General features: G+C 44.3%; 1 protein-coding gene across 1 annotated transcript in view; it reads right to left on the bottom strand.

The window, feature by feature from the left end:
* KIAA1549L (KIAA1549 like) overlaps positions 1–15,503 on the bottom strand; it is a 128,763-nt gene that overhangs the window by 24,324 nt on the left and 88,936 nt on the right. Inside the window, exon 16 of the mRNA XM_029209631.1 lies at positions 3,209–3,559. Coding sequence (XP_029065464.1) covers positions 3,209–3,559 — 351 coding nt within the window. The remainder of the gene's footprint in view (positions 1–3,208; positions 3,560–15,503) is intronic.

Raw genomic sequence — 15,503 nt, 5'->3', positions numbered from 1 at the left:
TCCTTTTTGGAAGCTGAAAAGTAATCACAGTTATCATTCTAAATTGCCACCCTGTCCACTGATTTCCACATTATCATAGCACAGAGGGCTTGGCAAGAACTTGGGTTAAGAATCATCACTGCTACTGTGTATTGTTAGCCATTTCTCTTTTCATTAAAATAAGGACCTCATTTTTTGTTGGCAAAAGGAAACCTTAATAACGAAAGAACTGCCTTTGATGTTGTTCAGTTTGACGGCCCATCTCTCTGCTGTGTTATTTCTCAGTCCATTTCCATTTTTTGGTGGCTTCATTTTTTTAAGTATATGATGCTAATGTTTCTGCCCTTCCTGGCACAACCGCCAACCCTGAATTATAACAAACAGAACCATCCAAGTTTTCATATTCCCACAATGACATTTTTAGATGCTTTTGTTCAATTGAGGCATATGGATGTGGGTTGTGGCATCTTCTTGCCTGTCATTGGAAGACTCAACCCTGTTATTTCAGTTTTTCTCTCTGAAACCCAGATCTCTTCACAGATTCCCAGAATCTGGCCTCCAGCTAGAGAGGCCCAGTCATCCTTGAGAATCATCTTTAAGCAGAAGTGAAGCTTCCCTGAGCACAGAGCATGCTCTTAAAAGAATGTAACAGAGTAGAAGGAAAAGAAGATGTCCTCTCAGAACTGTCAGGGAAAGGGAGATAACGAGTGGAACCCAGGGAAAAGAAGAGAATATTTTTATAACAATGACTACCATTTATCCAGTAATTTGATGCGCTAGGCTCCATATGAAGCACTCTGATTAATATCCGCTAACACGTGTTAGGTGCTTACTAAATGCCAGGACCGTGCTGAGCATTTCACACGAATTATCATCCCTTCCTCACTGCAGCCCTCTTCTCGCCACCATTCTACGGCTGAGGGATCTGAGACTCAGAGTTACGATCGCTGGCTGAGGTCATTCAGCTGGCGAGTGCCGTTCCACTCTGGGCTGAGGGAAAATTCGGGGACATGGTTAATGTCTGGAATCAGGAAGAATGAGCCAATGACACTGAAGTCAGTGTGGACCAGTATAGAGTGGATACAGGTAACTCTCCCCAGGGGACGGCCACTTTAAGAGGTAGGTATAAATGTGGTAAGATTAGAGTGTTTTCTAAATCTCAGTGAGAAAATCCCTTCTTTCCCCCTAAAGAAGAGTACCAATTTAATGGGCAATTAGTTAAGAAAACTGTAATTGTGGAAACTATAATACGACTGTCATGGGAAAGTATTTTAAAGTAACAGATTTGCCAGGCTCAGTGAGCATTTTTCTAACTCTTTCTGAAAAAAAGGATATTTGGAATCTCATCTGATGGGAGCATGGCCAGTGGTGGCCCCCGAGTTGCTGACACTCTTCTGGAAGGCAGTGCTTCTTGAACAGATTCAGAAAAGTTCCATGATGGCAGAGGCAAACTCCTATGGCTGAGATCTGGGCATTGCCCCAAAGTCTTCTATTTTAACTTAAACATTATATTAAGAATTTTGCATTTTATTCTACCCATATCTCAGAAAATGGGATGCGAAAAAACATGTCCCACATTCACTCTATTTCCTTTATTGACTATGCTCTCTGGGTTTGCATATTACAGACTGAGGAAGATGACTCCAATACCAACCAGTTCTCCTTCTGATAATGTCGTACTTCCCCTGAATTGGCTTTTACTTAACGAAAGACCATTAACAGGAAAGACCAGGAAACAAGTATTCTGGCCCACCTGATCATTCAGCATCTCACAGCAAGTTTGTAAGTTAATATTCTTAATAATAAAGTAGTTTTTGTGAGTTTATTCAGCAAGATCTGATCACCCTGGAGTGAACAGACAAAACAGAAATTCTGCACCTGCCGACTTAAGGACAAACCCTTGCAGTGATGATGACCGCACTCAAGCACAAGTGTCCCTGCCCCAAAGGCTCAGTGAAATAAACTTTGGTCTCTCCTGACAGAGTTTTATCAACAGGGAAAGGCTGGGCCAGAGACTGACATTCAAAGAGAGGGCACCGACAGAAAGAGAGACTGAGGGGATTAGGAGAAGTGTGAAGGGGAGACATCTCAGGGACCTGGTCAGGAGGAATCTGGAGCAAAGAATAAGGAAATTCACAATAGTGTGTAGATTAGGTAGTTATGTAGCATAACAGCAGTCTATTAAGTGCCACTGTAGTGTGTGCTTTGTGGGGGGGTGGTTGGAGTTATCAAAAGGCTCCACAAGCCCATAGGTATCCGGAATAGTCTACTGAAAATGAAAGAATACGATGGAGAGACAATGTAACAGCACAAGGCAGGTTGAGAACATGCACTCTGTCACCAGATGGCCTGGCTTTGGGTCCTGGCTCTGCCCCTTTCTGGCTGTGTGACTTGAACAAGCTGTGTAACCTCAGTTTCCTCATCTGTAAAATAGGGATAAAACTAGTAAACTAGTACCTGTCTCAGAGGCTTGTAGTAAGGACTAAATAAATGAGTTAACATACACATGACACTTAGATCAGTACCTAGTAACAGTGAAGCACTCTATAAATGTTAGCTTTTACTGGGTAATTACATATCACAATGACAATTTATAAAGCTCTATTAATGAGTAACCCTTGGGGATAGGGCATGAAGTATTACAAGGGTGGAATCTATACATATACAAAGCATTGCCTATTATGGTCTGTGGCTTATAAAACTACGTGGTTAATCTTTACAACCACCCTAGGATATCAGTTATTTTTCTTACCTGTTTACTTTACCTGTAGAAAATTTAAGTCCCCAAGTTACAAAGTCAGCTGGGATTCAAAGTTATGGCACCCACCTCCAGAGCCTCTGCTGGGAGCCACCAGGCTACACGGCCCCCTAACATGGGGCTCTGCAACACGTTCTGACATTTAAACCAGGGCCTTTAAACATGGGGTTGTAGAAAACAACCAGTGCATGAAGAGTGAGGTCAGCCCTTCACAGGAGGGAAGGGAAAAAAAAGGGAAGTCATTCTAAAACATATTACGGTCGGACATAAGGGCTTCCTGTGTGTCTGTGTCCACAGGACTAAAAAGGCTTAGGCTTGGATCCTGGGTGGAGGACGTGTGAAAGCCCAGCGAAGTGTTTCCAAATCCCAAGGTGGCTCATCAGGAAAGTCCCCGCTCTGAAACCCCTGTCGGAACATCCTGGCCGGGGCTGACCTGGTGAGGGCAGGCACGCAGAGGGATGTCTGACTTACCGGCCGGGGCAGACTGTACTGGTACATTTCTGGGCGGTAGGTCGGCACCCACTGCACCCCAGCCCTGGGCCGCGTCATGGTCCCAGGAGCGCTGGTCACCACCTCGGAGTAGGGCAGGTGCTGGGCGGAGCCATAGGCCTCTGGGTGCCGGCTCTGGCCTGCGTGTCCTGCGGATGCCAGGCTGAAGGCCTCCTCCAGCAGCATGTGCATCTGTTGCCGGACCTCGTCGATGGAGGGCTGCGAGCTCAGCGTGGAGGTCTCCGAGTGGCCTTTCACCTGCCTCGACCGGGCGTAGCCCCGGGGCTCATTCACTCTGTCAATGTTGGTTTCCTCTATGATTTCAGGCTCAGTCTGTGGGACCAAACAAATGCCCATTGATTTGTTAATGAACTTTCCTTCCCATTAACGATGTCTGTAATTTACTCTAAAACGTTCTGTTTAGGCGCGTGTCATTAGGCAGTTGCGCTAATTTATATTAGACCCTAGGCGCCCTCTCCCGCCATTCACACTACGGGGGTAGTCAGCTAGCATTATATCAGTGAGGCCACACTATCTATGTGAACACACACAACTATCTCTGTGAACTTCAGTTTTCTGGACCTTAAGGAATGCATCAGGCTTTGCTAATTCGCATAATGAGGATGAGAAATGGCTTTTCATTGATGACATTAGTGGTATCCTCTAAAACCTTTCAGAGATGTTCTCCACCCTTAGGCCTTTCAGGTAAAAGAATCTAGAGCATCTTGTAGTCTACACCCCAGGGGCTGGTGTTCTAGACCATAGACTAACCCCCTAAATGGTCCTGTGCCCCAGCCATTGAGGGAATGGCTGGTTGCCTGGTGCCAGTTATCAGAGAGAATAACAAAACCAGACCTCAAAGCGTAGTGCCCCCTGAGTCAGGAGCTCTGGGGTCAGGGCCCAGCAATCGGTGCTTTAACAAGCCCTCCAGGAGATTCTGATGCCTGCTCAAGTTTGAGACCCACTGCTCTAGAATGTTCTTCTGCCTTCTTCCAGTGAACTTTCCATTCGGGGAGCAGTTGCGGTACTCAGATGGGCAGAGAGCTAGGACTTGGTCAGCTTCCAGAGCAGGCTGCCTGGACTGTCTTATGTTTGCCTGCTAATGAACGCTTATTTAATAAGTCTGCATGTGTGGCACATTTTGGTCTGAGACTTGCTTCTGTGATAAAATGATAGTGAGGTTGCAGAGACTGGTTAACCCACGTCCACTTCAAGTATGTCCATGGCTACCGCTATCTGCTAAAAGAACCTGAGGGTTCTGTGTGAATAAACTGGCATAGATCAGTTTGCCACCCTGCTCTCCATCCATGACACAAGAAACAGCTGTCACTTTAGGGAAGTTAGACAATACAGATAAGCAAGAGGGAAAAAAATAAAGTTCATTTACATTTGGCGTAGTTATTCCATTCCTAAACCTATCTGATTTTGTGTGTACAGTCCTCTTCTGTGAACACATGCCCCTTTAAAAAGATTTATGTATTTATATCCTGGTTCTAGGTGCTTATAATTATTTTACATAGAGTGAATATTTTCCTACCTGGGTTTCACAGCTTAACTGCTGTGTGACTTTGAGCAATGTCTTAGCTTAGGTTGCTCCAAAAAGCAGAACCTGAGACGTACATTTATATACAGATAATTCATTTTGGAAAAGAATTCCTGGGGACTGGGGGCCTAGAATGAGTAAACTGGGGAAGGAAGAAAAGCTAGTCGCGGTACTGAGTTAATGATTGCTGTGGGCCACAGAGGCTTAATCCCTCTGGGGACCTCCGAGGAATGAGTCAATGACCCTCCAGAGACTGTCCTTGCACTCTGAGATCTGTGCAGGAGCCAGGTGGGCAGAATGGGGCCCCACGGGTGTCCCACAGAATACTGCAGAGAAGCCTCAGGGCAAAGCCAAGAGATGGGGAACTGTTAGGGTAACACAGTCAAGCTGCTACCGTGCAGGGCGGATGCTGCTGCAATGACCAGATCTAAAAGGCGATCTGAAAAGGTAATAGGGCAGAAAAGATGTTCCAACCAGGACAGTTACTTAACTTTTTGATGTTTCAGTTTCCTCATCTGTAAAATGAGGATAATAATAAGAACTGCCTCAAAGGGTTTTATAAGGACTGAACAAGATGGTAGAGGTAAAGAGTTTAGAACAGCAGCACATGGTAAAAACACAGGAATAGTAGCTTTTGTTATCATAATTGTCATTATTATTACTTTTATTCATTCAACCACACGTTATTTCTCACGGATAAAGCACTCGGACATATAGGAATGAGCACAGCAAGAAAATGTCATCAGGGAACCCATTCATTAAAGGGACCCCTTCCCTCCTAAAAATCTAGATGTGGGGCTTCCCTGGTGGTGCAGTGGTTGAGAGTCCACCTGCCGATGCAGGGGACACGGGTTCGTGCCCCGGTCTGGGAAGATCCCACATGCCGCAGAGCGGCTAGGCCTGTGAGCCATGGCCGCTGGGCCTGAGCGTCCGGAGCCTGCGCGTCCAGAGCCTGTACCCCGCAACGGGAGAGGCCACAACAGTGAGAGGCCCGTGTACCACACAAAAAAAATTAAATTAAAAATAATCTAGATGTGGAAGGTCAGAACTACATTATTTTTCATGTTTTAAACATTTATGTACTTTTCTTTGGTATTAATACACACACATTAGAGAATAAAAAATACAGAAAGCATGAAAAAGAAATTAGACATTTCCTGTAATCTTAGCACACAGAATTAGGGCTTGGCTATAGTTCAAGATCAAAAGACAAGATTTTCTGTGGACCTGCAAGTCTAGATTTATCAACGTACATCAACAGTAATTCAGAATACTATTTTTATATTAACGCATGCAAGAACAGGTTATGGAGTAGAGTGCAAAATTACCTTCATAATAATAAACAAGAACTCAAAGACATTTCATGCCTGGGTGTATGCCCCCAGACCCTGGGCTGGGGACGCCCCGGGGCCCTCATGCATCGGGGTTCTTTAGGGAAAGGCTTGAAATCCCTCTCCAGGAAACGTGCTCCCAGTGATACCTTCTAGGGTAGTGAATGCAACTTCTGCAAAAAATTTTCTTACAACGCTTAGAACATTCTGAATGGAATTTCAAAGCCGGAAGGGACTTTAGGAGACCATTTAATTCAAGCCCCATTTTACGGATGAGAAGCTCAAGGCCAGAGCGGTTAAGTGACTTACCCAATGTCCACCAGAGGTGGCAATGGCAGAGCCTTGCTCTCCCAGCTCCTGTTCCTTGCACATCTTGCTGCACCCCATTACCTCTCACAGTTCCCTGTCAATGCTGGCTGCTACCCACACACGGCCCTTCCTCCTCACATCCCCAGCCTCCCGTATAAATAATGGATGCTTAGCGCTAAGCCACTCCCAGGTGGAAGATTAATGGTGCTGAGGACGGCTATGATTTTTTCCCACACCTGAGCTGGGCTATGCATTTCCAGTCATACTGGTGGATCGATTATTATGTGAATTTATAGCTGTGACTTCAGCAGGGCAAAAATATATTTCTTAGCAACAACTTCCTACTCACCCATTCTCCCAGGAGCCCTGGGGTGGGGCTGTACTGAGTTCGGGGAGGGGTTCTCCGAGTAAGGCTCAGGGAAGATACTATCTTGGCTGGGGAGGTGGAGACATTCTTCAGAATCCCATTGCATCTACCCCGTTAACACCCCAATGCAAATCAACCTGCGCTTCCCCCCGCCCCGAGTTTTCATTTTGCGTGGGCAGGGAGCTCCCTTTAACTGGAGGGCCAGAGTCATAACCCAAGTATGACCTCAACAGGTTGGTGCTAAAGAACCCCTTTTCCCACTCTTCTCACTTGCTTTTTTAGCCTCCTGATATCTACAGATGGAAACAAGATGAGCTCTCATTATATCCTGGGATTTCCCCTCTTCACACCTGATTTGCTTACTTAATCTTGACCAAGTCTGGAAGCTCTGCGCCCATTTCACTTGTCTCTCATGAACTTAGCACAAGACACTTGGCATTCAAGAAAGCTTTGTGAAACTGAACCAAAATAAAAAATTCTGTCAATTGCCCATGGAGTAGAAAGAACTTGAGGTTAAGATAAAGAGCCCTCATTCCCTAACAGACTTCCCCCAACACTGCAGAGCCACAGGCGAGCAACGCAAATTCCCTATGCCTCAGGCTCCTCACCTGAAAAATGGGAGTGTTAACCATGGTCTGGGGAAGTCCCTTCTGGTTCTCACATTTACTGTGATTTAGGTTGATTTCTTGGATGCTATCTGCTCTAAGGGAGCCCAGATTCCTCCTACAATCTTCGTGCCTGGGGGGAATCTGATGTCCACTCATAAGGGGAATCCCTCCCCACCCTCTGTATCACCTCCTCCCCTATCTCAAAATATCAATATATGAGTAGTGATGTTTGTTCTTTTACTTAACAGATAATCATTGATTTCAACCCTGTGCTTGGCCCTGGGCTGGGATCTGCAGATACAACAATAAATAAGATAGTGTCCCAGCCCTCAAAGAGCTCCCAGTCTATAGAAGGAGACAAATAACAACAACAACAATAATAACAGCGGCTAACATTTACTAATAGCTTATGTGCTAGACACTGTTATAAGTGCTTTATATAGATCCATTTTTTCCTTACAGTAATCTATGAGGCAACAACTATGCCTATCTTTATTTTACAAATGAAGACATTGAGGCATTGAAAGATCAATGCTGCCCATAATTGATGGAGCTGCATTTTGAACCCAGAGAGCCTGATTCCCAGCACCCAAGCTCTTACTCACCACATACATAAACAGGTCCATTACCGTACCACAGATATTGGCTCTGGCAGAGGGATGAACAGATATCTGTGACCAGGAAGACAGACTATAAAATAACAATTGAGGGCTTCCCTGGTGGCACAGTGGTTGAGAGTCCGCCTGCCGATGCAGGGGACACGGGTTCATGCCCCGGTCCGGGAAGATCCCACATGCCGCGGAGCGGCTGGGCCCGTGAGCCATGGCCGCTGAGCCTGCGCGTCCGGAGCCTGCGCTCCGCAACGGGAGAGGCCACAACAGTGAGAGGCCCGCGTACCACAAAAAAATAAAATAAAATAAATAAAAGTAATAATAATTGAGAAAATCTACCTTATTGATTACTATAAAGATGTAAAGCATCAATATGCAAATATCAAGCGCTTAGAAGAGGGTCTGGCAGACACTCCCATATTATCTCCTCCTCCCCACAGTCTGTGGGTTCCTTTAAGGCTGGGTCAGTGTCTTTTTGTTATATCCACAGCCTCCAATTCAGAGCTTAGCCCAAAGCTGAAACCAGTAATTGCCTGTTAAGCAAAAGAACTGAACAGAGCAGGTACTCACAGTTACTTGAGGACCTGTGATATGCTAGCCCTGTGCTGGGTTTTCCACTTGTGGTCCCTCACCAATCCCTGAGGGCCATATGGCTGTACCCGTTTTCCAGATAAGGCGTATGTGTCAACTGGCCTAACCTGCTCCAAGTCCTTCTTCCTAACTTGTACAATTTTGAAAATACCTTTTGCTTTTATTTGACAAAAAGAGGGAGACAGGCACAAAGACACATCTCCCAGTGTTGACTGATGGCTGGCTTGGGTAAAAATGTCAGTGGCGTATCTGGGACAGAGAATATATTTTTAAACCTCCTTAACTTGGAGTTTATCATACTAGCCTCTCCAACCTCATACTCCAGAGAAGCACTGGGGAACTTTTTTTTTTTTAATGATTTTTATAAATTGATCAAGATATACTTCAATAAAAATTCTAAAAAATTAATCAGGGAATGTCTGTTCATGGTAGAAAATTAGAAAACACAGATAAGCAAAAGGAAGAAAATTAAAATCCATTCTAATCCTACCACCAGAAATAACTAATGTTAACATTTTGACCTTTGTGCTTGCCCTTCCAGATGTTTTCTATGCATATGAAATAAGATGAAGATTATGAATGGTGGCACATTACGGACACTCTCCTCTCTACTCCCCCACCTCACCCATCACCCCACCCCAGGCAGCTACAAAGAATGCTGACTTGGCCCAAGTCAGTTTCTCCCTCCTCCTCTTCCAAGGAGAGTTCACCACTTGCCACAAGATTCTCTGGCTTTTGTGATGGAGAACAGGAAGTGGGGGAGGGCAATGAGGCAGAAGCGGAGTGGGCGGCAGGATTTTTTTAGTGAGATTTTGGAGAGAGATGCAAAAGCAGCAATAAAGCATGTGAATGGGAAAGGAATTAAGGAAGTTGAAAAAGTATTACTGGGCATGACTGATAGTTTTCTTGTATCAATATATGAAAATATGAGTAAAGAAGTAGAAGTATTTAAAATCTACTTTTGTCGACATAATTCTTTTGAGTTTAGATACTTTCTCAGAGCCATCTGGGTCATGATTTTATAAACAGAATAATCACACACATATATATTTTATAAATATATATAAATTGAATGTCCCATTATATAAAAATCCTCCTATATATATGAATATATATGGATTTACATATATATATAATGGAATTATATATAATATTTGGAAATCTTTTATACAATATTACAAATAAATATCTGTCAATAAAAATATGTATTTATAGGAAATAACCTTAAAAGAGTTCATAGCATTCTGCTATATCGAGTTTTCAACCTACTTTTTAAATTTTATTTATTTATTTATTTTAATTAATTTATTTATTTTTGGCTACCTTGGGTCTTCGTTGCTGTGCGCGGGCTTTCTCTAGCTGTGGCAAGCGGGGGCTACTCTTCGTTGCGGTGCGCAGGCTTCTCATTGTTGTGGCTTCTCTTGCTGCAGAGCACCGGCTCTAGGCGAGCAGTCTTCAGCAGTTGTGGTACATGGGCTCAGTAGTTGTGGTTCGTGGGCTCTAGAGCGCAGGCTCAGTAGTTGTGGCGCACGGGCTTAGTTGCTCCGCGGCATGTGGGATCTTCCCAGACTAGGGCTCGAACCCTTGTCCCCTGCATTGGCAGGTGGATTCTTAACGACTGCGCCACCAGGGAAGTCCCTACAACCTATTTTTAACTATCCACTATTTTAGGTGGTTTCCCAATATTTTACCATAGAAACAAAGCTGACATATGTATATTGTGATTAAAATTTCGCATATAACCATAAATTTAGCCTTAGGTTAAATTCCTAGAAGTAGAATTACTGGGTTAGAGGAAACGCCCATATTTAAGATTTTGGATATTTATGGTGTTAAGTGAGCTAGGCTGAGACCTGGGAATCTTTGCTGCAGTGTTTGCACCTGGACAAACATCTCCAGCAACAGAATACAAAGAAACTATAAGGGACTAAGAATAACTGCACACAAGTGCAGTTGGGACAAATGATGAACAATAAGATACAAAAAGAACACAAACCATTTCTGAGGGTTCTGCGGACGATCCCCGCACACGGGACCACCAGCGGGGTGGGCAGGCCACCTAAGCCACGCCTCCTGCCCGACCCATTGGGTCCGCCCTCACCCTCACCCCACTTAAGGAAACAGCTCACGCCCCCCACCTCAGGGAGTGAGCAAGGGCACGTGTTTCTTGTTCTCACGCCCTCCTGCTGTAGCAGGAGTCCCAAGAAAGTCTTGCCTGAATTCCTAGTCTGGTCTCTTATCAATTTCTATTGAGTAAAGAGACCAAAGACCTGAGCTGGTAATCTAAGTATATCCTCAGCAGCAAAGGCCGCAGGAATTTAGAAGAAATTAACGTCATTTCTTCTTCATACCTGAACACACGGGCCTCTGGGCTTGAGCTTTAGGGTGCCCACCGGACGGAGTAAACATTTGCGATCCTTTCAACACTGTCTAAAAGAGCACACCTGTCTCGCACACCTAGGAAGGCCCACACAGTGGCTAAGTATTCACGTGACACACCATGGGAACAAACTTGAAGGAAATTATAGCCCTGCTAGGAACCCTAATTATCTTCTTTCTGGAAAATATTCCATCATATTGCCTGGTCCTAGAACACATGCTGTAGCCCTAAGACTTCATCAAAATTAAAAACCAGCTTTTTTTTTTTTTATCATACAAGTAATGAAAAGACAAGCCACCAACCAGGAGAAATAGTAGGATTTGTATCCAAAATATATAAGGAATTCCTACAAATAAATAACAAAATGACAATGTCATTTAAAAATTGGGCAAAAGGCTTGAATAGACACCTCGTTAAGTAAGGTACATAAAAGTTCAATAAATGTACGAAGAAGTGTTCAACATCATGAGTAATTAGGGAAATTACATCATTTCACATTCACTGGAATGGCTAAAATTCAAAAGATTAATCACAAATGTTGGTGAGATTGAGGAGTAGAATTAGAACTGTCACGATGCTGATGGGAAGGGAAACAGCAGAAATAGTTTGTAAACCTGTTTGCAGTTTCTTAAAAAGTTAAACATACACCTACATTGGGACCCAGAAATTCCACTCCTACATCTTTATCCAAGATAAATAAAAACATATTGTCTTAGTCTGATCCGGCGGCTAGAATAAAATAACACAAACTGGGTGGGTTATAAACAACAAAAATTGATTTCTCATAGTCCTGGAGGTTGGAAGTCCAAGGGTGCCAGCGTGGTTGGGTGAGGGCCCTCTTCCAGGATGCACACTCCTCACTGTATCCTCACATAGAGGAAGGGGCGAGGTTGCTTTGCGGGAATCTCTTTTATAAGGGCGCTAATCCCATTCATGGATTCCACACTCACGACCTGCTCGTCTCCCCAAGGCCCCACCTCCTAATACCAACATATGGGGGTTAGAATTTCAAAGCCTGAATTTTAGGGGGACACACACATTTAGACGACAGTGCCTATGTTCACAAAACATATATGTGAAAATGTTTACAGCAGTTTTTTCCTAGTAGCTCCAAACTGGAAACAACCCAAATGTCCAACAATAGGATGACGGAGAAATAGTGGTATATTCATACAATGGAATAGTACTCAGCAACAAAACAATAAACTACTGATACATGCAAAAACATTGATAAACTCTGAGCAAGAGAAGTCAGACACAAGAGTACATACCGAATAATTCCATTCACGTGAAATTCAAGAACAGGTAAAACTATGATAGTAGATATCAGGAAAGTGGTTGCCATCTGAGGTTGTGGTGGTAAGGACTGGCTGAAAGGAGAAATGAGGCAACTTTCCAGAGGTGATGAAAATGCTCTAAATTTTGATTGCACTGGTGGTTACAAGGGTATCTACATTTGTCAAAGCCCATCCAATTGTACACTAAAGACCCGTATACGTTATCATATATAAATTTGGCTTAATGAAACAAACGACATGGGTTGGCATCATAGCTGGTTTGATGGGGATGGTAGGGAAGGCCTCTCTGAAGAGGTGACATTTATGGAGACCTGAAGGAAAATGGGGTGGCCATGTGAAGATCATAGGAAAGCTTATGAAAAGTCCTGAGATGGAAAAAGTTCACAGTATTTGAGGAAGAGAAAAGTAACTGTTATGGGCTGAATTGTGTCCCCATCCGTACCCTGACCCCACAAATTCCTATGCTGAAGTCCTAACTATGACTGTATTTGGTGATAGGGTCTTTACAGAGATAAGTTAAAATGAGGTCATTAGAGTGGGCCCTAATTCAATACGACTGGCAACCTTATAGGAAGAGGAAATTTGGACACAGACATGTAAAGAGGGAAGGCAATGTGAAGACAGGGAGAAGACGACCAGCTAGAAGCCAAGGAGAGAGACCTGGAACAGATCCTTCCCTCACAGCCCTCAGAAGGAAGCCACCCTGCCAACACCTTGATCTCAGGCTTCCAGCCTCCAGAACTGTGAGAAAATAAATGTCAGTTGTTTTAAGTCATCAGGTCTGTGGTACTTTGCGATGGCAGTCCGAGCTGACTAATAAATACATGGACCATGTGGCTGAAGCTCCAACTGTCAGGAGATGTGGCTGGAGAGGCAGGCAGGGGCCAGATCCTGTAGGGTCTTGAAGGCCATGGTAAGAAGGCTGGACTGTCTTCAAAGGGCAATGGGAAAGTGTTGAAGAAATTTAAGCCGGGTTGAAATGTGATTGGAATTTATGGGAGGTCAGTTAGAAGGCTCTTGCAATAATCCAGGCAAGAAGAGATATGGCAGGGGCTTGGATTAGGGTGGTCATGGACAAAGACGATGCAGCTGAGTTCAAGATGCATTTTGGAGGAGGGCTGATAGGACTTGTAGATAGTGACATGTGGGGATATAGGGAAGGAGTCAGAGCTGAGACCCTTTACCAAGAAAGGGCATCTTGCTACACGGTCTCCTTGATGTTCTCTGAGCTCCTCAAGCACACATCTTCCTCTGGGCGCTTCAACTTGCTATACCTTCTGCCCAGAATGCTCTTCCCCTGGGGGTCAGCCTGGCTGGCTTCCTCACTTCAGGTCCCTGCTCAAAAGTCGCTTCCCCAGAGAGCCCTACTTTGGTCAACCTATGAAGAGCACCTCCTGGTAGTCTATTTTCTACGTTCTTCTATATTCAATATTCCATCGCCTTGCCCTGCTTTAGGTCCCTCCATAGCGTTTCTGACATTGTGCTGTGTATCTATGGGCTTACGTGTTTGTTATCTGTTCCCCTTGCTGGAATATAAGTGTCATGAGGGCAGGGACTTTGTCATGTGTCCTGTTGCACCCCAGAATGGCGAATAGTAGAACTTTAATAAATGCTCATTGAATGAATGAATGGATGGAAATTAATCTTAAAAGAAGCCTGGAGAATTTCTGCTCAAAAGTCTTTAACAGTAAAAGACAATTCCAAACGTCTAAAATGAATTAGGCAGTCTTATCTAGAAAGGAATTGAAGAGGAAGGATGAAGGACTGGGGAAGCCATTTATTCTAGAATTTCTTGAGTTATGAGCCCAAAAGTGGACAGATGTCTTACAAGGTCATATTTTCCAGGACACACAAGTGTGTACAACAGCACTTTGCCCCACCCTGGCACTTCATTTCTGAAGCACAAAAATTTGAAGGTTCTCTCTAAATTTTGTCCCAAAGCCCTGATTGTCAACTCAGTGCCAATCACAGCTCTATCTAACATGGAGAACAGATTCTGAGCAAATTCTGCATCTTCACAGCAAGAGCCCCAAGATCAAGCGTAGGTTTCAGCAAGATACATCTCTGGGCCATATGGCCGTGATGAACTGATCTGGCTCCATGACCATCTTTCTCTCCACCAACAGGGTCCCTTGGGCAACACAAAACTACTGCTTCTCTCTGTTCAATGTCTGCTCTGGCTATTACAGCCCCACTGCAAGTGCTGCTTGTCACTGAGTAAGCAGAGACATTTACAAAGCCACTTGTAAAAACCAAAGTTCAAGGAGTTTTCACTTCCCCTGTGGGGAGAAGAGCTATCACGACACAGGGTCAGCTTCCTCCTGAGCCTACATCTCAAAACCTTCTCTGACAATAGAGGGAGATTGGTATCCCTCAGAACAGATAGTGGGGTTCAGAATAATGGTTAATGATTTCTCTTCTGCAACAGGCTGTACAAAAAGAATTTGTTAAAAATCTCAGCAAAATTTCAAGTTTCACTTTGACTGTCTTCCAAAGGATGACCCACAATCACTTCCAAGCATGCTGTTTCTGTCTCAGATGAGTAGAAAAAACCTTACAGGGTCTCTCATAGATTTCTAAAGAAGAGGGACATTCTTTTTCTTTCTCATCTTCCAAAGAGTGACCCATAATTACACTGAAATTATGGGGATGGACAATCAAGGGTAAAAGAAGGTGTCCAATGTCCTCAGCAAATGGACAAGTCTCAGCTTTACTCGCTGCTCCCAAAGCAAAACGTCTTCATCCTGAAGCAGGAGTCTCAGGAACGGGCTCCATCCTCTTGTCTTTCTCCCCATGACCTGCTGCCCTCCACAGAGCAGTGGAAATTCAATTACTGAGCAAATCACATTTACCAAGTTATAACCACTGGCAACCCCGGGTCTGGCAAAGCGTGCTCTTAGAGGTCACCTCTGGAAGTCTGGCCTGTGTCAGGGCCACCCTTTACAAAGCCCTTCTCCAGCCCCATCATGCTGGAGAAAGACACTCTTTGAGGAGTTGAGGAATACAATCCTCTCTTTAGTGTGTACAATTCTGATCACCATGTGTGAGTTTTTCCCCACACATCCAGTTCTTGGACATCAGCTGGGCATCCTACAGTTCAACTCAATTCTGATTCTACCTGGAGAAAGCATCAGATTCCACAGTTTTAAGAGCTCAGCTCCACCAGACTGCCCCCCACCCCACCCCACCAACCGCTTCAGATGCCAGTCGCAAGTCCAGGTTGTCACCTGTGCTTCTGA

Source organism: Monodon monoceros, unplaced genomic scaffold (genome assembly GCF_005190385.1).
Source record: "Monodon monoceros isolate NGI ecotype Baffin Bay Population unplaced genomic scaffold, NGI_Narwhal_1 Super_Scaffold_7, whole genome shotgun sequence".
In the NCBI taxonomy this organism is placed as follows: domain Eukaryota; kingdom Metazoa; phylum Chordata; class Mammalia; order Artiodactyla; family Monodontidae; genus Monodon; species Monodon monoceros.
This window is presented reverse-complemented; position numbering and strand designations above follow the sequence as displayed.